This window comes from Capra hircus, chromosome 18, assembly GCF_001704415.2.
Source record: "Capra hircus breed San Clemente chromosome 18, ASM170441v1, whole genome shotgun sequence".
Lineage (NCBI taxonomy): Eukaryota > Metazoa > Chordata > Mammalia > Artiodactyla > Bovidae > Capra > Capra hircus.
In genome coordinates, this window is record NC_030825.1 from 54,260,598 (window position 1) to 54,287,997 (window position 27,400).

Genomic DNA, 27,400 nt, shown 5'->3' on the forward strand with positions numbered 1-27,400 from the left:
CTCAGTGCACATGTTTTTATTTCTGGATGATATAAAATAATAAACTTAAAAAAACACTCTGAACCAAACACTCTAATGGCTCCCCCAAATCAATGTGACCCCTCTTCCCACCCTGATAAATAGAGACTTCTGTCTGTCAGTCCACCCACCCACCCCCATAACCCCCTTTGCTATAGACATACTCTGGGTATATATTACTCTACTCGGCAATAGACATCTCCCGAAAATAAAATTGCAGCCTCACCACCTGACTCTACCTGGGCCCCATGTTCCTGGGAACCCCACCCTCCTCAGTTCAGACCACCCGCCACTGTAGCACGCTGGTGTCCTTGCCCCCCGTGGTTAGGGCCATGCTGTCATCCCACAAGAAGGCCACGTTTGTCACATGGCTGCTGTGTCCGCCGTATTTGTGGCTGAGGGCCTGTGATAGGGGAAGAAGGAAAGAAAAGGAGTCACCTGTCTTGTCCACTGCTGTATTCCGTGTGCCCCAGTGTATAGTAGGTACTCAATAAATATTCCTTGAGTTAACAGGATAACAGAACCAAAGGTTTCATAATGCAGATGCTCAGAGCTTTAGCACTACAGACTCAGAAATTTGTCAAGTTTCAAGTTAAGAAAGGCCTTTGGGATCAAGTCACTGCCCTCTTTGTATAGATGGGAAACTGAGATCCGGAAAGGGTTGCTTGGTACCTCCACCCTGCCAACCCCCACAGGGACTCACTCGAGGCTGACAGCAGGGGTAGCTGAACAGGTGGACTTTGCCAAAGTCATCAGCTGAAGCCAGCAACTTCCCATCATGGGAGCGGGCCACAGCATTGATGTCAGTACCATCCGCTCCCTCGGACCAGATCCCTGTGGAAAAGATTGGGGGTGAGTGGTGATGGTAAGATGTCAGTTGGGGCCAGGAAACCCCAAGGCAAGCAGGCCCCAGCTGCAGCCTCCCTGCCTTCCTCTCATCTAGCCTGTCTCTAGCCAGGGATGAGAGTTGGAATAATCTTTTGGAAATGTGTATCTGACCCTATCTTCCATCATTCAAAACCTTCTCATGGGGAATTCCCTGGTGACCCAGTGGTTAGGACTCCATGCTGTCACTGCCAAGGGCCTGAGTTCAAGCCCTGGTTGAGGAACAAAGATCCCATAAGCCACACAACGTGGCCCAAACAAAACAAAAACCCTTCCACTGTCCAGGCTTCTCACCATGACTCCTGTGCTCTGCCAGGCCCCTCACACTGCTCCAGCCTTGCCCTCACCAGTGCTTCCCTTGAACTCTGCAATGACTTGGCCATTTTCTTGCATTTCTCCAAATAGTAAGCTCTGTCACCTCTGGGCTTTTACACATGGCTATTATTCCCTTTGCCTAGAGACTGCTTTCCTTCTTCACCACACTGGAATGTAACTCCTCATCCTGCAGGGCCCAATTTGGATGTCCCTTCCTCCAGGAAGCCCTCCCTGACTCCCTCCTAGACTGGGGCCAGATGTCCTCTCTGGAGTTCCCTGCCTCCGACTGATCTATTCTGGGTTGTCTGGGGACAGGTCTATCTTGCCCACTGGATTGTGAGTCCCACGATGGCAAGGCCAGGGCTATCACGGTCACCACTGGGTCTCGGCACTGCCCAGCTGTGCAGAGAGGTGCTCAGGGAGTAGGTGTTGAGTACATTAATGCCTGAATGAACTCATGACTGGGACACAGGCCGTGCAAATCTCTCTGAGCCAGGCGCCACCTCTCACTTGTTCTCATTTCATTACAGCTACCTTGAACAGTCATCTCACCCTCCTCTTTCCTCTGACACAAATATGTCTGCTCACATGGGTAAAGGAATGAGTTTCCCAGCCTGGTAATAAGAGGCTGCAAAAACCACCAGTCAGGGATATTTCTCAGAACTCCTGTCCTCAGCAAGACTCTGTCCATTCCACAACTTACCAAACACCCCAAACCCTAAGACACAAGTAGCCGTGGCCCATTCCACATTCCTCACAGTTTCAGCAGTAGTGATCTGCTTACAGGTAGATGAATCCCCTGGGGCAGAAAATGGAGAAGAGATGTTCAGAGCATAAAGAACTACTGACAACACACCCATTTCACAGACAGTGGACACTGAGGTCCGAGACAGGAGGTTAAGGTCCCAGGGCTTATTCTACCTCTTCAGACTGGCTGAGGGGACTAGATCCTGGGAGGTGATGACACCCTAAGGCCAGAGCAAGGGTATCTGCTTAGAAAACTGTACCCAACCCATCCAACCAGGGAGGGGAGGAATTGGTTAAAAGCTGGGTCCACCAGGGAGGAAACCAGAAGTCAGGAGACCAGCCCAATAGATCAGCCCCTGAATACACCAGCCAAAGGAGAGGGACTTGAATGCCCTGCCTTTTCTGCCAGAACCCAGGGAAGGCTATGCAAATCGCACATGCGCAGTGGAGAGGCTGAGGGAGGCGTGCCTTTGGGTTTCAGAGAACTCACAGTACAGAATCTCGTAGTCCCCAGAGTTGGTGACAAAGCAGCTGCTGTCCTGGGCCCAATCCAGGTGGGTGATAAAACTGGAATGGCCCTGCAGGGGAGGGAAGGGATGGGTTAGAGCTGGAGAGGGCAGGATCCGCCCAGGATGGGGGGAAGGCAAAATATGGAGGTAGAGTGAAAACACGAGGGGTCTAGAGGAAGGGTACACAAGCCTTTGGAGTGTGGGGCCAGACTACCATGGGCAGGGGCAGACCGTGATGGGCAGGGCTAGACAAGGAGGGCTTCGAACACATGGGGAGTTTAGAACAAGTGGGCCGAGCTAGACACAGAGGGGGCGGGCTTTGAATGCAAGGGGCTGGGCTATAACACAGAGGGTGTGTTTAGAACGTGAGGGGCGGGGCTACACGAAGGGGCGGGCTTAGAATGTGAGGGGCGGGGCTACACAAAGGGCCGGCTTAAAACACAGGAGAGGGTAAATGTGTGTGTGCCCGGCTAAGACTCCTAGACGTAATCAGGGCAGTCAGTTGAGTGTTGAAGCTGCGCTCCCTTGAGGTAGAAAACTGGTTAATCCTGCACCCCCCGGACGGGGTGGCGGCGCGGGCTGGGGGCCATGGCCCACTCACCGAGCACTTGCCCAAGCGGCTGACCTTGCGGCCGCCTTGGTCCACCGTGTACACGTACACCAAGTTGTCGTGGGAGCCCACGGCCAGGTACGCCCCGTCTGGGGGAGGGGGAGGGGGCTATGAGGAAGCACCCAGGTTCTACCCCCTCCTCTCTCAGATTCAGCCCCCCCACTATCCCAGACAACTCAGTAGTCCCGAGCTCCATCCCTACCACAGTCCTGGCCCCACCCTTAGGCCGGCGCCACACAGGCTCCAACCCTTCCTCCTGCCTGTAAACCAGCTTTTCTGTTCCCAGGCCCTGCCTCTCCAGCATCCCCAGTCGCGTTCCTTACCGGGAGAGAAGCTGACCACTGAGATCTGTTCATTCCCATCAGTATGGATGGCCACCAGGTCATGGGTCTCCGTGTCCAGCAGCAGCCATCTTTAAGGAGAAGGCGTGGTGGGGGGAGGAGGGGTGAGCTGATCTGGTAGAGAGGGGTGGCAATCTGTGGGGGCCTTGAGGGAGGGACCCCAGAAAGACGTGGGAGAAAGCGGACTCCCAAAGAGGAATGATGGGAGATCAAGTCCTGGCAACCAGCTGGGACCTAATTATCGTTCTCTGTAGGCTTTGGGGCAATAGGGAAGGAGGGGGGAATCAAGGGATAGTTCCTGGGGGAGCACAGAAGCCCACCCCAAATGCCCATCAGTGTTACCTGCCAGTCACTGTGCCGACGGCCAGGACAGAGCCACTGGGGTGGAAGCCAGCAGAGCGGGCAGGATCCTGAGGAGGGAGAGAAGAAACGGGGCTGGAAGCTGGGGTCCCCATCCATCTGGCCCACCTTCCCGGCCTCGGAGCCTGCTTAAGGGCTCTCACTTCCCTCTGCTGCCCTCTGGTAACCCCCTGCCGCAGACACTTAGAAAACACTCTCCTTCCCTTTAACATGTTGGCTCGAACAGAAAACATTCCTCCTATCACTGTGGACTCTGGATCCTTTATCACTCCTGTTCTAAATTCCCCCAGTTTTATTCACCCAAGATGATCTCCTTAGGGACTTTTCTAGACATGAGACTGTTGGGATCAAGACTGTCCACATTCCTAAGACTTTTGATATATCGTGTCAATCTGATTGCCATAAAATTATATCAGCTTATCACCAGGTGTGTCTGAGTGCCTGTTTCCCCGCATCTTTATCTCTAGCAAAAAAATATTTAATTGGGGTGTGGGTATGGGGGGGATTTGGTTGATTTACAGGCAACAGAACACCATGGAATCAGACCTGGCTTCAAACAGTGGCTCTGACACTTCCTAGTATGTGACATCAAATAGGTTTCTCCACTTTGGCTGTGGTCGTCTCAAATGGAGAACATAAACACACACACTTCCCAGGACTGTTATAAGCAAGGTGTAAAGCCCTGAGAATGGTAAGCAAGATGGCCCACAGGAAGCACTCAATAAAGGTCACCTATGATCGTAATTTGAGGAAGGCAATGGCACCCCACTCCAGTGCTCTTGCCTGGAAAATCCCATGGACGGAGGAGCCTGGTAGGCTGCAGTCCATGGGGTCGCTAACAGTCGGACACAACTGAGCGACTTCACTTTCACTTTTCACTTTCATGCACTGGAGAAGGAAATGGCACCCCACTCTAGTACTCTTGCCTGGAAAATCCCATGGGTGGAGGAGCCTGGTGGGCTGCAGTCCATGGGGTCGCTAACAGTCGGACACAACTGAGTGACTTCATTTTCACTTTTCACTTTCATGCATTGGAGAAGGAAATGGCAACCCACTCCAGTGTTCTTGCCAGGAGAATCCCAGGGACGGGGGAGCCTGGTGGGCTGCCGTTTTATGGGGTCGCACAGAGTCGGACACGACTGAAGCGACTTAGCAGCAGCAGCATGATCATAATTACACTTGTTGATGATTTTACCTTTCTGGGCCTGTTTCCAAGTGAGGATCCATCATTCCTACTGCCTTGTGGAGGTTGGGGGCGGAAGCGGTTAAAAAGATGATGTTATCTGCCAGCCTGGATGGGAGCTAGGTTTGGGGGAGATTGGATACATGGATACGTATGGCTGAGTCCCTTCGCTGTTCACCTGAATCTACCACACATTGTTAACTGGCTATACCCCAATACAAACTTAAAAAAAAGATGATGTGGGTAAAGTGCTAAGGTAGTGTCAAGCATGGTAGGGAGACTGCCTGAATCAGAATAGCCTAAGGGAGCTTGTTACAATCTGCAGAATCTGGGACCAAACTCAGACTTCTTGAATCAGACTTCCTGTGCTTGGAGCTCACGATTCGATTCTTTGTTTCTGACATCTCAGGTGGTTCTGATGCCCTGGCTAGAGAACTGCTGTGCTGAACATGGAACCTGGCATATAGCAGGTGTTCAGTTAGCAGCCAAGGTGAGGATCATTACATATGGCCCCAGTAATTTCTAGGACACACCATCCCTGACTCCTAGAAGTTGAAAGGCCATCAGGTGTTCCAGGATCACAGGTAACCCTGGATTCCTAGAGCAAAACCTCAAAAGGTGGTGTGAAGACTATGACAACTGACTTTCTACTCTCCCATACTGCACAGGCAGGGGAGCTTAAAAACTACATTGCCCAGAAGCCCATGCGGCTAGGGTCAGCTGTGATTTGCGTCCAACAATCAGTTACACTGCTGTGGGCTCTGGAAGACGCAAAGTAGAGGCCCCACTCTGCCACTTCCGCTGATCAGTTAGGTTGTGAAAACATTTGCTGTGCAGCTGAGCAGTCACTAGCCTTGAAAGGCAACGGCACAGAGGATCTGCTTCTGGTCAGTGCAAATATAGCCAGCACTGAGTCACTCTAGATCTCCCCACTGTCTTGCTAGACAGTGCAACAGAACTTTCCACGACGATGGAGATGTTCTGTATCTGCACTTGACAATTTGGTAGCAACTAGCCGCATGTTTTGGCTCAGCAGGTAAAGAATCCGCCTGCAATGCAGGAGACACAGGAGATGCAGGTTCGATCCCTAGGTCGGGAAGATCCCCTGGAGAAGGAAATGGCAACCCACTCCAGTATTCTTGGCTGAAGAATTCCATGGACAGGGGAGTTGGACATGACTGAGCAACTGAGCATGTACACACACATGCAGTCACACGTTTGGAATGTAGTTAGTGCAAAGGAGAAACTGAACCTTTCACTCGTACATTTAAAGCTAATTTAAGTTGGAATAGCCACATGTACTAGACAGTATAGCTCTCGAGCCAACACTCGAGTGACCACAGCATCCTGATTCCTGGATCGCAGTTATGAGGACAGCATTTTCTTGAACCCAGTGGTTCCTGACTCCCCACCTTCCTGACTGTGGAAGAGGCAGCAGCTCCTCAGGCACGTCAGGTCTGGGGTGTTGTTCTAGGCTTCCTTCCGGTCAAGAACTCACTCCCCCCAGCCCTCCCAAGTGAGTTTGTAAGCACTCAATTCCCTGCATTAAATCTCCTTCTGCTGAAAGACACTGGGTGTGGTTCCTGTTTGATCCCTGACACACTGAGACAGGTGGTCCTGTTAGAAGGGCGTATCAAGTCCCCCAGTCCCTTACCTCGATGGTCCTACTCCAAAGGGGCTGGTGGGACTCCACACTCCACAGATGCACCAGCTTATCCTGCCCACACGTCACAAACTGTGCCCGGCTGGGATGTGTGGCCAGGCCCCACAGCTCTTCCATGTGGCCCTGGCAGGAAGGAGAGATTATAGCATGGAGATCACCGATCCAGATCTTTCCTCCGCATCCCCCACCTCTGATGCCAGAAAGAAGTGCTGGACTAGCCTCAGCAACACACTCTCCCCACAGGTGACCCAGGGACGACGCTTTGCCCAGGGTATCCGAAGGAGGCAATGATTGGGCAGATCCCTGCCCCAGTGGGGGGCTCCAGGCAAATGTGCCCCCTCCCCTCAGACCTCTGCTTTCCAGTTTGCACAATGAGAAGAGACGTGGTGCGTAGGAGCTTGATCTTAGGAGTCAGATGGTGCCCAGAAGGCTGTGGGAAACCATGGAGGGTACTCAGCCTGGTGTCTGACCACATCTCACTTATTGACTATGGCAGTCACCTGCGCAGGTGACTTCTCCTTGAAGCCTTGGTTTCATCTTCTGTAAAATGGGTCCAATCACTGTATGTGTCTCATGGCATTCTGCTTACTCAAATTGTGGATGGAAAGTGCAAATACAAGAAGATGGATGAGGCTGGTACAAACTGCTCATCAAATGAAAGTGGCTGACTATTATTGGTAATAATAACATATCCTATTAATATAGTATTAAAATAATTAACTATGATAATCAACAGAAGTGTAATTATTGATAGCAGCATAATGATCAATGCTAAATAATACAATTCTAGTAATATACTAATCATATATAACTTGGGAATTCCCTGGTGGTCCAGTGGTTAGGACTCCGCTTTCACTGCTCAAGGGCACAGGTTCAATCCCTGGTTGGGGAATTAAGATCCCACAGGTGGCCCAGTGTGGCCAAAAGAATAAAAAATTTAAAAATATGTATAACTAATATTGTAAAACATTGATGCTATTATTAGGGGTCTTTAAGGTCCCTTCTGGCCTTGGGACACCTAAGAAATCTCTCTAGCCCTTGTTTTTCTTCATCTTCTTCACACACGTGTGTGCTGAGTCACTCAGTCACGTCCAGCTCTTTGTGACCCCATGCACTCTAGCCTGCCAGGCTCCTCTGTCCATGGGATTTCCGAGGCAAGAATACTGGAGTGGGTTGTCATTTCCTTCTCCAGAGGATCTATCTTCCTGAACCAGGAATTGAACCCATGTCTCCTGTGATGCAGGCAGATTCTTTACTACGGGGCCACTGGGAAAGCCCCAAAGAGCCAGAAGGGGGAATATAAACTCAGTTGCATGGATCTCAGCCACCTTGTAAGAGGGAAAATGCATGTCGGGAATGAAGGAAGGGGAAAACCACTGAACAAGGAACTTTTTTTTTCTTTCTCTTTTTGGCCATGCCATGCAGCATGGGGGATCTTAGTTCCCAGACCAGGGATCGAACCTGTCCGTGCCCTCTACAATGGAAGGTCAGAGTCTTAACCACTGGACCACTAGGAAAGTCTCAGCAAGGAGCAGTTTTGGCCAAGATTCTTTGTGCACTTACTCTGTGCCAGGCATCATTCAAAACGCTGTATATGAATTGACTCACAGAATCCTTATAAAACCCTGTGAGATCAGTTGTGTTACTCTCTCGTTGCATAAAGGCACAGAGAAGTTACTCATTTGCCTCATATCACACAGCGAGTGAGCGACAGGGTTGCCTTTCACCCCCAGGCAGTCACTCCCCAGAATTCATATTCTAAGCCATCCTTCTAGACCACCACTTGGTAGCTGGGCTCTTTAAACTGGATGTGGGGTCGGGTTGTGGGAGGAGGGAGGCATGGGCGTCTGAGCAGACTCGAGAGGGCTTTCCTGAGCCCTGGAGCCAGAGACCTGCAAGGTGTGTGGCCCGGGGCCTGTGGGACAACCTGCCAGGGCACTTACAGAAACAGCACACTGCCCTGACCAGCAGGGGGCAGCATAGCTGGAGCAAGGTCCTGGGAAGCCCCTGCTGTGCTACCAGTTAACTCACTGCTGGGCCATGGGGTGTTCTGGGGCAGGAGTCCTAGGGCAGGGGTGGGGTTACAGGTCACAAGCAGGTAAAAGGAAGGTAAGAGGTGTTAACTAGGCCAGAGGATAAGGAATGGGGCAGAGAGGTGAGGAGAAATGGGAGTGGTAAGAGAGAAGTGAATGGTGCAGAGGAGGGAAGAGAGGCAGGTAGGGTCGGAGCGGGGCAGGTGCAGAAGAGATGCTCACCTGGACCAGCAGCGAGAAGCCGGTGTGGACAGAGCCCTGCAGGATGGAGTTGCGGGTGGTCCCCACGTACAGCGTGTCTCCCCGGCCCTCGGCCACGGTGCGCACGGGGCCGAAGTCCTCAGGGACCTGGAGGGGGGTGGCGGTGGGCAGATGTTTAGAACACACATAGAGGTGGGGGGTGAGATGGCTAGACAGCACCAACGATTCAATGGACATGAACTTGGGCAACTCCAGGAGATAGTGACGGACAGGGAGGCCTGGCATGCTGCAGTCCATGGGGTCGCAAAGAGTCGGATGCAACTTAGCGGCTGAACAGCAACAACAGAGGTGAGGGCAGGGTGGGGATGGGGGACACAGGCTGGGAGAGCAGGGTCTAGTGTTAGGAGCCCTGGTGCAGTGGTGGGAGATTCCTCACCTTTGTATGAGCCTCTCCCCCTCCTCACCTCCACCTCCTGCAGCTTGCTGTAGTCGGAACCCCAGAGGACCACCCGCCGATCGCGGCCCCCTCCGGACACCAGCGTCCCGTCCCGCAGGGCGCAGAGCCCAAACACGCCGCCATCATGGGCACCCAGCACTGCCTGCGTGATTCGGTTCCCACCTGCGGGGTGGCCAGGGGAAGGGGTCAGCAGGCAGAAGCTGCCCCACACTGACCCCAGAAAACACCTTAAACTCTCACTCCCACATCCAGCCATTCACTCACCTTTTCTTCTACCTGGCGTCCCTTCTACCCAACCACCCTACCATCCGTTCTAATAAGCCATCTGGAAAGACAGTGTATTCATTTACTCATTCTTCTATTCACTGAGTAGGACAACCCCTACATTCATCCACTGCCTTATTCATTCATTCCTTTGTCTGGAACAAACCATCTTTCCATCCGTCTAACCTGGGTTAACCCATTCATTTACAGTTCAAACTTGATCACCACCAAGGGGTTTGCAGGGGACAAGGGAAGGGATACGTGAAGCTTTCGTGCAGGTGGGGATAGAGCTGAACCTTGATGGAGGCATTAGACTTGGTCAAGTAAGGATTTAACCTGTTGTATCATACCCAGGGCTTCCCAGGTGGTGCTAGTGGTAAAGAACCTGCCTGCCAGTGCAAGAGACGTAGGATAAGTGGTTTGGACCCCTGGGTTGGGAAGATCCCCTGGAGGAGGGCTTGGCAACCCACTCCAGTATTCTTGCCTGGAGAATCCCATGGACAGAGGAGCCTGGCGGGCTACAGCCCATAGGGTCGCACAGAGTTGGACACGACTGAAGCGACTTAGCGCGCACGCATGCACATCATACATTCCAGCAAGGTCTGAGGAAGGAAGGCACAGCCAAAAGGAGTCAGGGAGGACTGGGTTGGGGACCAAATGGTGGGGTGACACTGACCTTTGCCCCAGACATAGAGGTTCCCCCCAGAGTCCCCGGTGACCACATCGCCACCCTCCAAAAAGGTCACACACAGCACGTACTTCGGTTTCTCGTATTTCTAAGGTGAGGGGAGAAGGGGATGGTATCAGAGGGTCACTGAAGCCGGGTGGCCTCCCCGAGCTCACCCACCAGCCAGGACCATGGTCCGGGGGACGTCCTCCCTGCTTCTAGGTGCAGCCCTGTGAGGAGCATCCTTGTCTCCAGTGTACATCCATGGAGCATCACATCACCGAGAGTTTCTGACCCCACTGTCTCCCTTCCCCACCCCAGATTCCCTTCCTCCCTCCTCTCTCTCATCTTGACTTCTGTCCCAGTCTCTGTCCTCAGTTTCCCCTGCGGTCTTCCCCTCTCTGCCCCACCCCTCTCCTCTCCTTCCCTCGCCTCTAGGTCCCTCTCCCTGCCCTGCCCCACCTTCTTCTCAATATCTCCATTTCACCTCCATCTGAGCCTGGTATTCTCAGGGCCTCCTCTGTTGGGGTGGAAGACCCAGCTCTCACCAAAGGCAGGCCTCTGGTTCCTGCTGTTTTTCTCTCTCTCCCGGTCACCAGGCTCCGACCTCTCTATTTATCCAGACTATCAACAACCACAGCAACCCATTTACCCAGCATCCCCTATCTGATAGGAGCTGCTATACTCTTCATCCCATTGAATCCTCAAAACTTAAGAGTTGAGGAGGACCATCCCGGGTATGAATAAGGGAACTGATGCCCCAGCAGGCAATACCTCAGCATCCCTACACATTCCAGCCTGTGGGGTGTCTCCAGCTGTCTGGGGGGGTCCCTGCCAGCCTCCCTCAGGGCCAGCCAGTCCTGGGACCCCTGGCACTCACCTCAAAGAGGCCCTGCCGCTTGCTCAGGCTGCCCCCCTCCAGGTTCCAAAAGTAAATGTGGGATTTCCCACAGGTGATGAGCATGGTGGGATCTGTGGGGTGGAAGGTAGCCACCAGCACGGCCTCGTTGGAGCACTTTAAGGGGTGGAGGAGATTCAGAATGAGGACCTCAAAGCCACCAGGACCACCACACCCATCTCAGGAAGGACTGCCCTAAATACAGCTGTGTGGGTTGTGTACTGCACAACTGACTTGCCTGTATCTCTCCTATACAGGCAAGCTAAAGCACAGGAGGCAGGGCCAGTGAAGCTTTATTGCCTTCTTCACCAACCTAATGGCAGACACGTGGAGAGCCCTTACTTTGCACCAAGCTCCGTGCCAAGCCCTTTACATCCATCAACTCATTTAACCCCACAGCACCTTATGAGATAAAGCTCATTAGTACCTCCCATTACAGATGACAAAGTGAAGCTCAGAGGGGAAGTCACTTGCCTAAGGACACACAGCCAGACTCCGTCTGGAATCAAATCACTGGGAGCCCAGCCTCTCAACTACTTCTTCCCCAGACCATGGGCCCCCCATTCTAGGTCTCTTGCCCCCAGCCCAGAATGAGCATGTGACCTTGGGCAAGTAGCTCTCCCCTCTGCCTCGGGTTCCTCATCTGTAAAACCAGCCAGAGATGCAAGTCAAGGTCTATCTTAGACATCACAGAGCAATTGAAACAGCAGCAGCCACCTTGTACTGGTCCTCCTGTTTGGCCTGGTCTGCCCACCCCATATCCCAACATCAAAGCCAAATTTTCCCTACAGGGGAGATGCTACCATAACTCCCATTTTACAGATGAGGCAACTGAGGCACCGAGAGGGCAAGCCACTTGCCTGAAGTCACATTGCTAGCAAATGGCAAAGCCAGGACTTCAAGGTGAGTCTGACTCTGGACTCATGAACACTGAGATCTGGCCACCACAGAGGGACCCCAAGGAATGAGGATTGAAAAAAAAAAAGGGGGGGTTACAAGGGGGTTACTTCACCTTGACATCCACCACCTTGGTCTCCTTGGCCCAGTCCCACACAGAAAGCACGTGATCGTTGGATTCATCTACTGCACACAGGAGGTTGCCTCCATTCTAGGAAGAGGAGAGAGGATTGGGGAGGGGCAGACAGCTCTGGGCCTACCCCGCCTCCCCGCTCCCAACACCAATACCTTGCCCACTGGGGCATTAGCCACTCAGGCCTGTTTCAAGATTTTCAAAGGCCCTGGCCCAAGGCATATGGAACACATTAAAATACACTCCCCATCCAGGGCCACACACATTTTAAAGGCTGTTTATAGTTTTCCTTTTGAAATGACTAGTCCCTAAGAAATTCACCTAATTTCCCCTCAGCAACAATTTCTCTGCAACCAGCACACCCTCAGGGATTCTCACTAAGAGCATCTAACCTGCCTCTTTATCTGTAATGACTTGTATGACTATGAAGTTAAACAACTAATAAAGTTGGGACAATGCTGCTGTTTTATATCTTTAGTTAAGCACAGGTTAGTTTTGATTTTACTGGCAACAAAATAGCTTTATTTCTCCAAAGGTTTCAGAAAACCTGTGAGGCTTTTAAATGGTAGGTGGGAGGACCAGTTGTTTTTTATTTCCTGATTCGCTGCAGCCACTACTTTGGTGAAATGTGATAAAAATGTAAAATATGATTTTAGGAAAAAACCACCAATCACACACTTGGATGTGTGGGAATGTCAAATTGCTCTACAAGTCACTAAAGCCTTACTCTTGATTTTTGTGCTTACCTCCCCCATATCTGCCAACACCCATGTTCCGGATGGTACTAGGAGCAGGGCTGCGGTAGACACAGGGCTTAAAATGCCTACAGATAAGGATCCTTCCAGGATGAAGTGAAGTCGCTCAGTCGTGTCCGACTCTTTGCGACCCCGTGGACTGTAGCCCACCAAGCTCCTCTGTCCATGGGATTCTCCAGGCAAGAGTACTAGAGTGGGTTGCCACTTCCTTCTCCAGGGGATCTTCCCAACCCAGGGATCGAACCCAGGTCTCCCGCATTGCAGGCAGACGCTTTAACCTCTGAGCCACCAGGAAAGCCCAGAACGGAAGGTGGTGTGAAAACGTGAAAAGCATTACCTGATCTACAAAGGACCACTGCGGAGTCTGTCTGGGGGCAGACATGCTGTTTTACTGTTGTTTCATTGCTAAGCCGCGTCTGACTCTTGCGACCCCACAGACTGTAGCCTGTAGGCCCCTCTGCCCATGGGCTCTTGCAGGCAAGAATAGTGGGGCAGGTTGACCACTTCCCGACTCAGGGATCAAACCCACATATACCCACATAGGCCAGCGAATTCTTTATGATTGAGTCACCAGAGCAGGCCGGTGAGGCTGCAACTGCGGGCACCCAGCCTGGAGGAGCAGGAGGGCCCGGAGTTTGGCCGGGGGCGTGTCCAGAACCCGTGACGTCACGATGAAGGCGTGGCCTCCAACCCAAAGAGGAACCAGGGGCAGGAGAGGGCCCAGGGCCAGGCCTGCACAGGACTTACAGATTTAGAAAAACCCACACAGCATACAGCTCGGTCAAACACCCCCAGGCCCAGCACGTGTAAGGTGGAGAGGGACACCGAGTCCCAGATGCGCACGTGGGGCGGCAGCGGCTGCAGGAAGGAGAGAGGCCAGTTACCTGGGGGGCCTGGCTCCCTGACACCCCCCACCCCCCACCCCAACAACTCCATCCCAGCCTCCAGGTCCTGCCCGCTTCACTCTGTTACCTTCCCCTCCTTAGTGGTGCCTGCCACCTGTCCAGTGGCGATGGTGACCATATCAGGGTGGACAGCCAGGCTGAGGAGAGAAGGGCAGGTGGAGGAGACTCAGGGAGTGAGGTGGGGGGCAGGGATGACAGCAGCCCAGAACCCCTCCAGCAGCAGCCACAGTCATGATGCCTGATTATTCATTCCACGGGTGGGCTCAATGAGCTATTTTTAATCCAGCAGTCCCCAACATTTTTGGCCCCCGGGACTGGTTTTGTGGAAGAAAACTATTCTTCAGACGGGGAAGAGGGAGATGGTTTGGGGATAATTCAAGCGCACTACATGTATTGTGCACTTTATTTCTATTATTATTACATCAGCTCCATCTCAGATCATCAGAGATTAGATCCTGGAGGTTGGGGACCCCTAAATTAGTCAATGAACATTGATGTAGTTCTTCAATAACAATTAGAGAACACTCTCTGGGTACCCTGGCTCAGAAGCAAGACTCAGTCCTCTGGCCTCTAACTCAGGGGCCCACAGGGCTCAAGCCTGAACCACAAATGGCCAAGAGAACACACTCATCGAAAGGGTGGCTGCCACCACAGGATTCCAACACACTGCAGGACTGTCTGGTGTATCTGCTTGAAGTTTTCAAAAGAAGTAAAAAGTCCAGGTATCAGAGTGAATTCACCGACATCTGAAGTACTGATAATTAATCCACGGTGTTTTCCCCCGACTTCTGCCTGAATTCAGGCCAAGTGAAGACGTGGCCCCACCCACCTCCCCTTCGATGCCCTGTGCTGGAGATATTTGGCACCCTTCTCCCTGGCCTCACCACTTGATGTCATCGTTGTGTCCCAGGTAGTGCCGCTGCCTCTGGTCCTCCACACTGTACAGAACAGCCACGGAGGCCACAAAGTACACTATCTCCCCCGTGGGCAGCAGGTAAAGGTTAGCTCTGCAGTCTCGGCCACGGTAACCATAGCTAGAGATGCCCCGGGGCCAGTTAAGGAGTGTTCTTTTCATTGCAGCTATTGGCTGACTCCCAGATGAAGGTCATGGGAGCTAGGTTTTCCTGTTTCCACTCTTACCCCTGCAGGAGGTTGAATAACTGCCCCTCCCCCCAACTAAAATATGTCTACTGTGGGACTTCCTTGGAAGTCCAGTGGTTAAGACTCTGAGCTTCCAATACAGGGGATGCAGGTTCAATCCCTGGTGAGGGAACTAATATCCCACATGCCACCTGGCCAAATAATGAAGAAAAAAAAAGTGCCCACCAAAATATTACCACCTGGAAACTGAGAATGTGACCTTACTTGGAGAAGGAGTCTTTGCAAATGTAATTAAGGATCTTGAGATGAGATCATCCTGGATTATCTGGCTGGGCTGTCTAACTCCAATGACAAATGTCCTTGTAAGAGGCAGAGAACAAAAGGACACTGACACTGGGTGGGATAAGGCAGTGTGAGACTGGAGTAGATGGAAGAGCTGAAAGGCTGTCAGCAGCCACCACAAGCTAGGAGCCGGGGAAAAATTCCCCCAGGACCTCCAGAGGGACAGTGGCCCTGCTGACACCTTGATTAGGGATTTCTGGCCTCCAGAATTGTGAGATTTTTCTGTTGTTTTAAGCCACCAAGTTTGTGGGCATTTGTTAAGAGCAGCCACAGGAAACTAATCTGTCTACCCTTCTTCCCCAGAGGGATCCTGTTAAAACCTATTATCACTAAGTCAGTTTTCATGTGTCCTCTGCTCAGGCTCTCTACTCAACTGTCAGCTCCTTAGAGAGGCCTTCTCAGCCTCTCTTAAATAGTTCTGAGATATTTAAAACTGCAAACCGGAATTCCCTGTCGGGTTAGTGGTTAGGAGTCACACTTTCACTTCCGGGGCCCAGGTTCGATCCCTGTTTGGGGAACTAAGATCCTACAAGTCTTGCAGCATGACCAAAAAGATCCTGCAAACTCAAGACTTCTTGGCAAGCCAGTGGTTAAGACTTCCCCTTCCAATGCAGGGGGTTCGGGTTCGATCCCTGGTCAGAGAGCTAAGATCCCACATGCCTGGGGTCCAAATAACCAAAATATAAAACAAAAGTAATATTGTAACAAATTCAATAAAGACTTAAAAAAAAAATGGTCCATGTCAAAAAAAAAAATCATAAAAAATAAAGAAAACCCATACACCCTCAGTGCCCCCATCCCCCTTCCCTCTTAATTTTCCTGCAGTACATTCATCAGCATCCCACATGTTCTGTTTTTGTTTTCACCACATCCCAGGGCAATTCCCCAACCAGGGATCTAACTTGTGCCCCTTGCATTGGAAGCACAGCGTCTTAACCAGTGGACCACCAGGGAAGTCCGTCTCTTTAACTTATTGTGTCTCCCCAACTAGAGTGCCTGCTCCAGGAGGGCATGACCTCTATTTATTCTGTTTACTGATGTACCCCTGGTACACAGCAGACATATGAGTTCAATATTTGTTGAAGGAATGTGACCCCTCTTCTGTTCAGAACTTTCTGTAGCTCCCCAGTTCCCCTAAGAGGAAGTCCAAGCTCCTCTTGCTGGCCTTGTTTGCCCTCCCCTGGTCTTAGCTTCTGCCCTCTGACGCTGGATTTCCCCAAAACACCATGATCATGACCATCACCCAGGTCTTGGCACTAACCGTTCCCTTTGCCTACTACACGCTTCCTGCCACCTTTCTCAGCTGTCACATCCTCAGAGCAGGCCTCAATCTCACTTCGTCTGCTGGACTCATCCTACTCATCTGATCAATGTGGTAACTGCACCTAGCCCTTGATGAGACTGTGAATTGCATGGCAGCCAAAACTGGGCTGTTTTGCTCTCTTCTGTAACTCCTCCTCCAGGAAGCCTTCCCTGATGCCCAGGCTGGGTCGGCTGCCCTCTCTGGGTTCCCCCATCCCAGCTTTGCCCGCTCTGAGTTGTCATTTTCGTAGATTCTGTCCCCACACTGGACTATAAGCCCAGGAAGGCAGGTTGATACTAATTTGGGGACTGTTGGACTACTTAGTCCAATAGAATGTCCTTAGTCCCAGAATGTTCACGAAACATTTGAATGGATATCAATATGCCTATCCCAACCCCATAGAAACTGCTTCACCTTGCAGCCATTTTAGGGCTGGGGAATGAGGCCCAAATGGACTTTTGCTGTCTCAGCTGCTTTTCTCCTGATGCTCACTTATCAAGCCAAGCCTGGCATAACAGCATGGTATTCTTCAATTCCTGTGAATATTTCCAGCTGCCTTAAAGAGGTTCCAGGCTCCAACTATTCCTGCCTCCTCCAGAGAAAAAAACCAAGGCCAAGAGAGGAGGACAGGGAGTGGGTCCCCAGGATGCTAACCCCAAACCCCAGTTTGTGTTTTGAAAAAAGCTGCCGTGCAATTGACAGTCTCATCAAGGACTAGGTGCAGTTACCACACTGATCAGAGTCAGAGTTCTGGCCTCAGCTCTGCTCTGACTCCCTAGGACAGGGCTGGGACCCCTCTCGTGGCCTCAGTTTTCTCATCTGGAAAGTAAGGGTAATCATTCCCAACCTGCAGGCCTCAGAGGGCTCTTGGAGAACACTGGCTATAAAAATATATTCTAAACCCTACAAAAGAAAAGGATATTATTCGATGTATTTATATTGAAAGAACTTTGAACAGTGCCTGGCATACAATAAGCACTCAATAGGGACTTCCCTGGCAGTCAAGTGGTTAAGACTCCACACTTCCAATGCAGGGGACGTGCGTTCAATCCCTAGTCAGGAAACGAAGATCCCACGTGCCATGTGTCAGTATGTACTCACTAGTGATTAGTTATTATTTCAATCAATTTGTTTATAGGGCACATATTATGAGCACATTGTTTCACAGTCTAATGAATCTGAGATCATGACACCCACTTTTCAGAGGGGGCTAATCAGGTACAAAATGGCAAGGTGATTCGTCCAGGGTCACAAAGCCAGCCAGAGGCTGGGCTGGCATTTCAACCTATTTCTGCCAGGCTCCAAAGACAGGGTTCTTAACCAATGCCAACATTGGTTTCATTTCTCACATTCACCAAACTCACTCTGGCCACAGAGTCCTTGGACCTGCCGTGCCTTCTGTTCTTCCCGTGAAAGTGAAGTGAAACTGTTAGTCACTCAGTTGTGTCTGACTCTTTGTGACCCCATGGACTATAGCCCACACGGCTCCTCTGTCCATGGAATTTTCCAGGCAAGAATACTTGAGTGGGTAACCATTTCTGGGGATCTTCCTGATCCAGGGATCAAACTCAGGTCTCCTGCATTGGAGGCAGATTCTTTACCATCTGAGCCACCAGAGAAGCCCTGGCCCCTAAATGTTCAATTCTCAGCTCAAATGCCCCCTCCTCAGAGAAACCCAGTTACTCCTCTCACTTGAGCTTAGGTTACTGTATGACCAGCATTTATTACTTAGCTGAAATTATCTTATTTGTTGACTCCCTGGCCTCAGTCTCCCCCACTTTAGAAGGGAGCTCAGGGAACCTAGCCTGTGTGTAGAAGAGAATCTGATAGATAGAGGGCACTCAGCAAATGTCTGGAGCTCTAATGAAGCATAAAAGTCACGTGAGCTAATCTGCCTCCCTTTGCTCCCTGCAGACTCCAGGCTCTTCCTGATCCCTCATTTCACAGATGCCTGAGAAGTCCCTTTTCCGTACAAAGACCCTCCCTCTAGCTGCCGTCCCAGGGAAGGGCTTCCGTCCCTTCCGGATTGGGGGGGTGGGGGTGGGGGTGGGGTAGCGGGAGGAAGAGATTTAAGTAAAAGGATACACCCAGTCCAACTTGAATCGGCGCGAAGGCAGCTCAGAGCGCGTGTCCAGGCTGTAGGTGGGGACCAGCTCCTCCGGGATCAGCATGGGTACAGGGCGACCCCTCAGGAACATTTTCACCGAGCCCTCCTCTGCTAGGATGCATATTCCCAGGGGTCAGGTGCTGACACCAGCCTGCAACCCCGTAACCTCTCCCCTTCTGACTTCACTTTTTAAATGTATTTTAAGTAAAAGAGGGAAGGGGTTGGGGGTGGGGATGAGGTCAAAGAGGTTTCCTGACCTCCAGCTCTGGCCTCTCACCCCAGCGAGGCCCTCCCATTCTCCCTACTTACCCATGCTGAAGATAACTTCTTTGGTTTTGCTGTCAGGAAAGGATAAAGAAGGGGCGGGGCGGGGGGAAGAAAGAAAAGAAAGCCCTAATTAGCAGGCAAGTCAGAAACTGGAAGAAACCACTTCCCCCACCCCACGGCTCTCCCGAGGTCTTTAATGAGTAATGGGGGGATGGGGGGCGAGTAAGGAGCGGAGCGCTGCCTCTCTGCAGGCCGTGTGCTTTGCTCGGTTGATCTTGCAGAGCCTAAGACACAGGCCCAGAGAGGCAGTGATCGCCAAAGATCACACAGCACGAAGTGGCAGGGACGCGATCCTGGAAGCCGGGAGTCACAAGGTACCCTTCCCTCCTGTCAGCACAGTTCTCCCAACGCTCTCCACCCCCAGTCCCACAGCGCCCCAAACTTCTAACAAAGGGACGAGGTGAGGATTTAAGGGAAGGGGCGTGTCTCTACACTCCTTTTTGCTGACCGAAAGAGGTGATGCCCGCGGGTCTGGGTCCTGCTAGTGCAAGGAGGAGGGGGTGTGTACAAGAGGGTCTCACCCAGGTCCAAAGCTACTCATGGCGGCGGCTGGCGGCGCTTCTGGGCTGGGGGTGGAGCCGGGACCAGCTCCGCCGCTTCCGGCCCTGGGAGGCGCCCGCGCCGCCGCGCCCTGCCCCGCCCTCCGCGGAAGACCCCGCAGCCGGAGGTTCGTATTCCGGGGCTGTGGGGGTCCTGACACCAGGGTCTTTTGTCGGGGGAGGGAGAGTGTTTTTTGAGAACACGGACTCGAGGACGTGTCTGCCTGAGTTCAAACCCAAGCTTTGCCAGTTCCCAGCGTTGTGAACAAGTGGCCAAACCTCTGCCTCGTTTTCTTCACTTTTCACTTGGGGATAATAAACCTCTCAGGCGATTGTGAAGCTTCAATTGCTTAATTCATGTAAAGTGCCTTGTGTAGTACCTGGCACATAGCTCTGTGTACGTGTTTGCTATTATTTCAGTGGGGTGAAATGTGTGGGTTTTTGACTCCGGTCCAGCCTTAGTCCGCCCCACGCCCCAGCCTTGACCTCGCCCACCGCATGGGACTCCACATTTAGGTTTTTACACCGCCTAGACATTCAGTCTGGCCCGGCCTCTGGGAACTTGACCTCTCCCAACATTCTGATCATAGTCCCACCTCTCCTTCTGACCCTACCCCTGAATCGACAGCTCTCCCATGGAAACTCCTACCGTCTTCAGGTCTGGACAAGCAAGCAGACCAAGATAACCTTTACCCTTAGTCCCTGCTGACATACTGAGGTCTGTCCACGTCCACCTATGACCGCAGTTCAATTCAGTCGCACAGTCGTGTCCGACTCTTTGCGGCCCCGTGGGCTGCAGCACGCCAGGCTTCCCTGTCCATCACAATTCCCGGAGCTTGCTCAAACTTATGTCCATCGAGTCGGTGATGCCATCTAACCATCTCATCTTCTGTCGTCCCCTTCTCCTCCTATGACCACACCCAACCTTCAAATTCAAACCGCGCCCATTTCCACCTGGCAGCGCCCAGGCTCCCCTCATCCCTGTTTCTTGCACCAGACACTGCTGCACATGATCTCAGCCCGTTGCTCTCACCCCAGGTTCTGATTCTGCCCAGTTTACCCTCTGGCCACGCCCTCAAATTCCTTTCACGCTCGTTCCTCTGATTACCCCCCTTTCCTGCAGAAACTCCTCTTAGAGCCCTGACCTGGCTGCCTCCCGGAGGCTCAACGCGGATTCTCCCTTCACCTTAATAGTCACGCCCACAATCCTGGCTCCTCCCTAACTTCTACTCAGGCTCCTCCGAGAGACTCTGACCATCCGTGCCTCCTACGCTCTAGTCCAGCCTCTAAAGCTTTGACCACGCCCCTCAATGTTGGCTCCGCCTTCCCGTGCCTTTCACTACTACCAAGCTGTTTCAAGATTGGTCTCTCGGATCCTCCCGCACCGTTTCCGCTTTCAGAACTAGATGACCATGCTTTAGATCATTACCTCGTGGCCTGGGGCATCACCCTAGTCTCCCCATCGTTTTCTAAGCCTAACTGAGGTCTTGGTCCCACCTTTTGCTGTACGACCCCGCTTTGGACACTTACCCTTCCTTTTTGGCGCTGCAGTTGCTGCTAGAGGATGTGGTGCGGCTGCGGGGGTCCTCGCGGCGCACCGAGGCGAGGCGCTCTGGTGACAAGTAGCGCCGGGCACTGCTAATAGAGAGCACACAGTTAGGGTCAGAACCTGCGAAGCCAGCAAGCGAGTGCCAGACGCGGGCGAGAACTTTTCAGGACCTTCCCCTGCTGATGTTCAGACACCCGAGTCCATCCCTTTTCATATAAACAGCCTCCGAGGTCTTGGAAGAGGCTATGGATCCCGATTTCCGCGCCTCACCTGCGCCCAGAGGTCGCCTCCTTTTTGGGGGAGGATGGGGATGTGGCATAGCCGCCCACGCGCCGCGGGGGTCCCGAGCCATTGAGGGGCGTCCTGGTGGGAAGACCTTTCAGGAGCTGACACACTAGAGAGATGGAGTTAGAGGACAGAAGAGGATGAGTGTGAGGTCCAGGCCCCAGCCCCGACCACCTCACCCCTCTAGCCTAGTGAGGATACCGGAGGCAGTGGTGCCTAGGCGAGGAGGAGCCCGGCCCTTGGGGGTGCCCCGCGCGCGCAGCGCTGCGCCTTGCTCTTCGCATGCCCGCAGGCGACGCAGCGCGTCAGCCAGCGCCGCCTTTAAGACCGCCAGCTCATCTTCCTGCAGCTGAAGCCGCTGCTCCAGCGCCGACACGCGGTCGTCCACTTCCATCCCGCTCGTGCCTGACAAATTGTCATCTGGAAGGCAAGAGATCACTGCGAGGGCCACCCAGGAGCTCCAACGCCCAAGGGGAAGTGTCCCTCCCACCTGCCCGGGGCTAGGTCTGGGGCAGCCACGCCCCCTTCATCTCCCGCGACCTGGGGCTGGAACGCCTGGATGTGGGCCAAGAAGAGGGGAAGGAAATCCCCACGGCTCTCAACCCTTGCCTGCACACTCCTCTCTGCCGCAGCGCCCTGGAGGCGTGACCTTAGGGAAGTCCCTTCCTGGCTAACTTTCTAAGAGAGTCTACAAATCAAGAGCCTCTCGACTCTGGTTTTAAGATTCTATGACTAAGATGCTAAATACCTATGAGTGATATCAACATCTTAGGGATGACATCAACTTTTCCCGAATGACACCAACATTCTAGAATTGATCCCCAATATCCTCTGACGAATATCGAGATTTTTTATCACGGGTACTAACATTTCCTCTCTGTTTCTAACACTTTTCAAGCCAAAAAGGTCTGTGCCTGGTTCCTCTCCGCTTTCTCTCCTCACCGAGGGGTTCGACCCCAGAGGCTGCTGCAAGGACAGAGTTTCTGCGGCCCCTGGCGGCAAATTTGGGAGTTGCAGGCAGCTCCTCGAAGACCCGAGATTCGCGCAAGAGAATCTGACACCCAAACTAACTTCCCCGACGCAAGCTTCTCTCCTCTGATCCTCTTATAAAATGTAGCTTCTGTACTCCCACGCCCCTGACTCGGCTCTCCCTCTCCTCTCTACATGCAGCCAAATAACTCCTCCTCCATCTCCCGCGGTCCTCATTTTCCCGAAGTGGGAGGGGCAGAGTACCAAAGTGTTCCCCCCTCCCCCTTTCGTCCCAGACCACTCATACCCAGACTCATTGCTGGCAAGAACCAAGAAGCCCTGGCTCCCAGTCCGGTGGAAATAAAGGTGGTAGCCTTAACAGGAACGGGGCTTGGAAGTAGCACCTGCTATCCCCCGTCCATAGGATGCCCCGCCCGTCCGCTGGGCTCCGCAGTGCAGCCATCGGTCCCTCCCCTCCCTCCCCCACCCGCTGCGGCCCAATCGCTTGCCTGGCCTCGCCTGCCCTGCCCCCCACCCAGCGCCACTCTGGTCGGGTGCCTGGACCTGCATTGGAAGGTGGGGGTTAGGTCTGAGGGAGTGAACTGTCAGGACTCGGAACTCATAAGAAAAGCAATCTCAGGGGCCTGTTGGCATTGCGTTTTGCAAAAGAGGAAACTAAAGACGGAGAATGGGGATAGTACAGAGATCACCGAAGGTCAAACAGCCAATAGGGGAGGTGCAGGAAGGCCTGATCACCTCCTTGTGCCAAGACCCCTCTTACTTACCATTAATAATACTACCCCCCAAAATGAGATTTGTCACACAGAGCTTACACGTGCAAAACACTTAGCATCTCACCTGGCTCTGGTATGTGCTCAATAAATCCAGAATATTATTAAATGTTATTATGGTACCACACTGGAGGAGGGCATGGCAACCCACTCCAGTATTCTTGCTAGGAAAATCCCATGGACAGAGGAGCCCGGTGGGCTACGGTCCACAGGGTCGCAAAGACTTGGACACGACTGAAGTGACTGAGTACATGGTACCCAATGTCCCAGCAACTTTAGTAGCTCTAGTATTATACCCATTTTAGGAGGCAAGAAGATAGATGGGGATTGAAGCCCAGAGAGATGAAGTTATTCGAACATGGACACACACCCTTTCAGCCCCAGAACAGGTATTTGATCCAGGTTTAGGCACCCTGTCAGCCTGCCTCTCAGAGGGGCTGAGGAGGACAAAAATGAGCATTCTGGTCCCTGACACTGGGGTGTATGCCCAGAGGTAAGCCTCCAAAAGGGAGTTCCTTCTCAGGGCCTCAGAGTGAAGTGGAGGAACTGTTACTTTGCCCCTGCAACACCCATCCAGGGAGCCAGCTCATTCTGAGGCCTTGACCTGCCCACCCACCCCTCACCCACCATGACTCAACTCCTCGGTTCCCTCCTGCCGGTTCATCCCCCCACCTTCAGCTCTTTGGCCCAGAGGGCAGCCCCCACTTCCCACTTCTCCCCTCTGTCTCCAGCTCCCTTCATCCGGGTCTGACACACACAGTGGCGTTTCTTTTTCATACCCATTTGTCTAGGGAGAACGGATGAATCCTAATGGGCGGGAGGGGTGGGGCCTGAGGACTTGGGGGGTAGTGTGGAGGCAAAGTCCTCTGGTCATCCTGCCTGGTCCCACACCCAGCCCACAAGCCAACACCCAATTCCACTCTCCCTCAATCTGCCCCTCTGCTGAGGAGAAGGGAGAGGGTCCCGGAGGATTGAGAGGAGATGGAGAGAGCAGAGTTCCACACCTCCAGGCCTTCCCTCCTTCAACCCCAAGCTCCTAAAGGCTCTGCTCTCTTCTCTCGGTTCAGCCACCTGGGGAAAAAGCGGAGGGTGGAAGAAGGTGGGGGACTGGGATCAGGGCTTTGGGGATCAGGCACCTTGCTCTGGGGTCAGGGTCCTGCTAGGGGAGAAAGGAGAATCTTCAGCTAGGGGCGAGGATGGGGACTTGGAAGGAGGTTGGGGTAGAAGGAGATAGGTCCAGCCCTGGGCGGGGCCAGGGTCGGAACTGAGGAGGGGTCTCACCGTTGCAATATTGAAGCAGCGAGGACGTGTCGTAGAGGCCGCAGAAGGCCGGGCCGCGCTCCGCCATCGCCCCGCCACATCCACCGCCGGCCCCCCCGGTCCCAGCTCGGGCCCGGTCTCCCCCCACAGGCCCTGCCTCCCGTTGCCATAGCAACGCCCTTCGTTCCAGCATCCCCGGCTCGGCCCGCCCGGCATCAGGCGGCCGACGCCGGGCCTGGCACCGGGGTCATCCCCCAGGATGCCCAGAAAGGGGGAGGGGGTCGGGACACCCCCTGCCAGGCCCCCCAACACAATCCTCGGGCCAGGATTGGTTGAGCCGAGATCCCTCTCGGTACTGTCTGGTACCGCCCACAACAGGCGCGTATTCTCTAGACCCCCTCCTCGCCTGTTCAGGACCAATGAGAGCCTGTCGCGCAGGCCCCCTCCACCAATAGGGATGCAAAAGGATTAGAAGGGGCAGGGCCTTCTCTGCTCTTCAGCCCGAAGCATAGCCCCCAGCTCTTAGAGAAAGGTAGGGTAGAAGAAGACACTCCCACATCCCCCCGACCTTCCTAATCTTTTCCTGGGTTTTCGAGAAGCCCCCTTGCAAGACCAAATCCTGGAGCCTCAAACCCGCCCAGATACCCACAAGCTCCGCCTTGGAACTCTTATTCTAGCTCATTTCTTCGAGCTCTTGTTTATTCTATCTATACCAACCCTCAGGGCTCTTAGCTCCACCCCTCCCCGCACCCCGTGGGGGGAGCTAAAGTTCTAGTCCCTCCCTCAGAGCTTTTGGCATCGCCCCCTGAGCATCCCAGGGCCAGAGCCCTAGACCCAGCCAACCGATAGGATTGGCTCCACCCTTGAAGTTTAAAGCCCCCGACCCAGTCTGTTAGTCCCGCCCTCACCTTTCCTTCCACTTTCCTATTGGCCAGCCCAGGCCCTTAGCTCCTCCCCCACAGGCTTCATCTCCCACCTTATTATCCAGTCCGGGTTTTGACAAAGGCCCAGTTGTGATGCTTGAACGGCTGGCGGTGTCAGTCGGAGCTGGCTCCGAAGTTGTTGGGAGAGAAAAGGGAAGAAGACCTAACAATGGATTTAAAGAATACTGGACCGCCTTCTCCAAGTCCCCATTGAGAGTCAGCCCCTAGAAATGACCCAGACCATGCTTTATAGTGGGGGGCCAGATACATAGCGACATATGTATGCCAGCCAGCCAGTGCGTGCTCAGTCGTGTCAGATTCTCTGCGACCCCATGGACTGTAGTCCCCACTAGTTTCCTCTGTCCATGGAATTTTCCAGGCATGAATACTGGAGTAAGTTACCATTTCCTTCTCCAAGGGATCTTCCTGACCCGGGGATCGAACCCGGGTCTCTTGTGCCTTCTGCATTGGCAGTCTGATTCTTTACCAACTGCCCCACCTGGGAAGTGACCATAAATCAGAAGATATTTGCTTCTGGACACAGGCAGGCCTTGAAGCTCAGGGCTTTGGAACCAAATTGACCTGGGTTTGAGTCCTGACTCCACCAGGGTCTGATTGTGACTCTGAGCCTCAGTTTCCACATCTGGAAACAGCGGGGAAGGGGGGAGTGGAGGTTATATATCGAACCGACTTCTTTTATTCATTAAAAAATGTTTACTGAGTGCCTATCATATGCCAAGCTCTGTTCTAAGTGCCTGACTTAAGCAAGTCACCCCCCAGAATTTGCCCTCATGGACCCTGCAGTTTGCAGAGGAGGTTAACCCACAATACACAAAACAAATAAAGAGTGTTAATAATAGCTAACATTTACCGAGCACTTCCTATGTGCCAAGCACTCAGTTATCTTCACTACAAGCCCTATTTTCATCACCATTTGATAGATGAAGAAACAGGCACAGAGCTTGTAAGATCATTTCAGCTCTTGGCATTAGAGAGATAAGACAGAGTGATATTGTCAAGGATGGGAGGCTGAGGCTAATTTAGAGAGTGTGGCCAGAGAAAGTCTTTCTGAGAAAGTGACATTTGAGCTGAGATGTTAATGACAAGCAGGAAGCAATCACACAGGGGCAGGGGGAAGGGGAGTGACTTTCCAGGCAGCGGGAACATGAAGTACCAAGGTCCCGAGGTAGGCATGAGTTTGGCAACAAGAAGGCTGTTGATGATGGAACTGTGGAGAGCTTCCATGTGAAGAGGAGAGCAGGAGGTAGATGGCATCAGGAGATAATGGGAGCACCAAATCTTGTAGGACCTCGAAGGCTGTGGCAAATGTTGGCGATTTGTCACTGTATTCTCCACGAGCCCCAGGGAGGCCACATTGGTAAATCTCACAGGAGGACAGTGCCTGGCACACAGTAGGCACACGTAAAGGGCAGCAACCCCTGTTCGTGTCCCAGTGAACAACTACTATGTGAGGTCAATAGGGGCTTACTTCCCTAAGACTCCACGCTCCAAATGCAGAGGGCCTGGGTTCGATCCCTGGTCAGGGGACTAGGTCCCACATGCTGCAATTAAAACCCGACACAGCCAAATAAAAGTAAATTTTAAAAGATCAATAATACGTTCCAAGTGATGACCAAAATAGACGTGGGCCATTATCATTCTATGATCACAGCTAATTTTCTTACTGGAGAAACAAAGCAGGAACTTGGATTTCTTGCCTTCCCAACTCCCATTTCTCCCAGCCTCACCTCTCTGAGCTCTGATTCTAGGAAAGGGGAAATCAGACTCCTACATACAGAACGATATGCAACGGGCTGAAATGTGCAATGTGCTAAGGGCTGTTACTGGAGTGTCCCCAGAGCATGGAGGGAGCCCAAGGGACTTCAAATCCTGCAGTTGGGGAAGGGGAGGGGAGCAAGGGTATGAATGAAAGAACCACAGGCAGAGGAGTTTAGGCTGCTGAGCTGTTGAGGGTGGGGTGGGGCAGTAAGGATGAGATACCATGATGTCAGGATTTCCCTGGTGGTCCAATGGTTAAGACTCTGAACTTCCACTGCAGGGCA

At 52.8% G+C, this 27,400-nt stretch overlaps 1 protein-coding gene and 1 non-coding gene across 7 annotated transcripts; both read right to left on the minus strand.

The window, feature by feature from the left end:
• EML2 (echinoderm microtubule associated protein like 2) lies at nt 1-24,761 on the minus strand. Of its 6 annotated transcripts, XM_018062613.1 has the most exons (23): nt 24,436-24,761; nt 24,159-24,225; nt 21,596-21,814; nt 21,380-21,503; nt 21,091-21,198; nt 19,004-19,032; nt 18,673-18,802; nt 14,726-14,875; nt 13,909-13,978; nt 13,684-13,794; nt 12,164-12,259; nt 11,134-11,268; nt 10,263-10,362; nt 9,330-9,484; nt 8,887-9,012; nt 6,623-6,754; nt 3,768-3,835; nt 3,408-3,496; nt 3,076-3,173; nt 2,456-2,543; nt 1,922-2,017; nt 722-852; nt 1-421 (listed from the first exon to the last, which is right to left on the minus strand). In XM_018062613.1, the coding sequence occupies exons 1-23, from the start codon at nt 24,628-24,630 to the stop codon at nt 296-298; spliced, it is 2,643 nt and encodes an 880-aa protein (XP_017918102.1). In that variant the 5' UTR covers nt 24,631-24,761; the 3' UTR covers nt 1-295. The 6 variants fall into 6 exon arrangements, with proteins under 6 accessions (XP_017918102.1, XP_017918103.1, XP_017918104.1 ...); XM_018062614.1 differs by lacking the exon at nt 24,159-24,225 and having other exon boundaries at nt 18,673-18,805; nt 24,436-24,667; XM_018062615.1 differs by lacking the exon at nt 24,159-24,225 and having other exon boundaries at nt 24,436-24,607.
• On the minus strand, nt 19,189-19,296 carry MIR330 (microRNA 330). Its single transcript, NR_129705.1, has one exon. It is a non-coding gene; the product is annotated as a microRNA 330 (primary transcript).

Bases quoted from the DNA above. Each gene is read 5' to 3' on its own strand.
- EML2 (XM_018062613.1), bottom strand. From the start codon at position 24,630: ATGCCGGGCGGGCCGAGCCGGGGATGCTGGAACGAAGGGCGTTGCTAT. The intron at 21,815-24,158 runs GTGTGGAACTCT...CTTGCCTTCCAG, and splicing joins GAAGGAGGGAAGGCCTGGAG to ATGACAATTTGTCAGGCACG. The intron at 12,260-13,683 runs GTAAGTCCTGTG...TCCTCTTCCTAG, and splicing joins GTGTGGGTTTTTCTAAATCT to AATGGAGGCAACCTCCTGTG.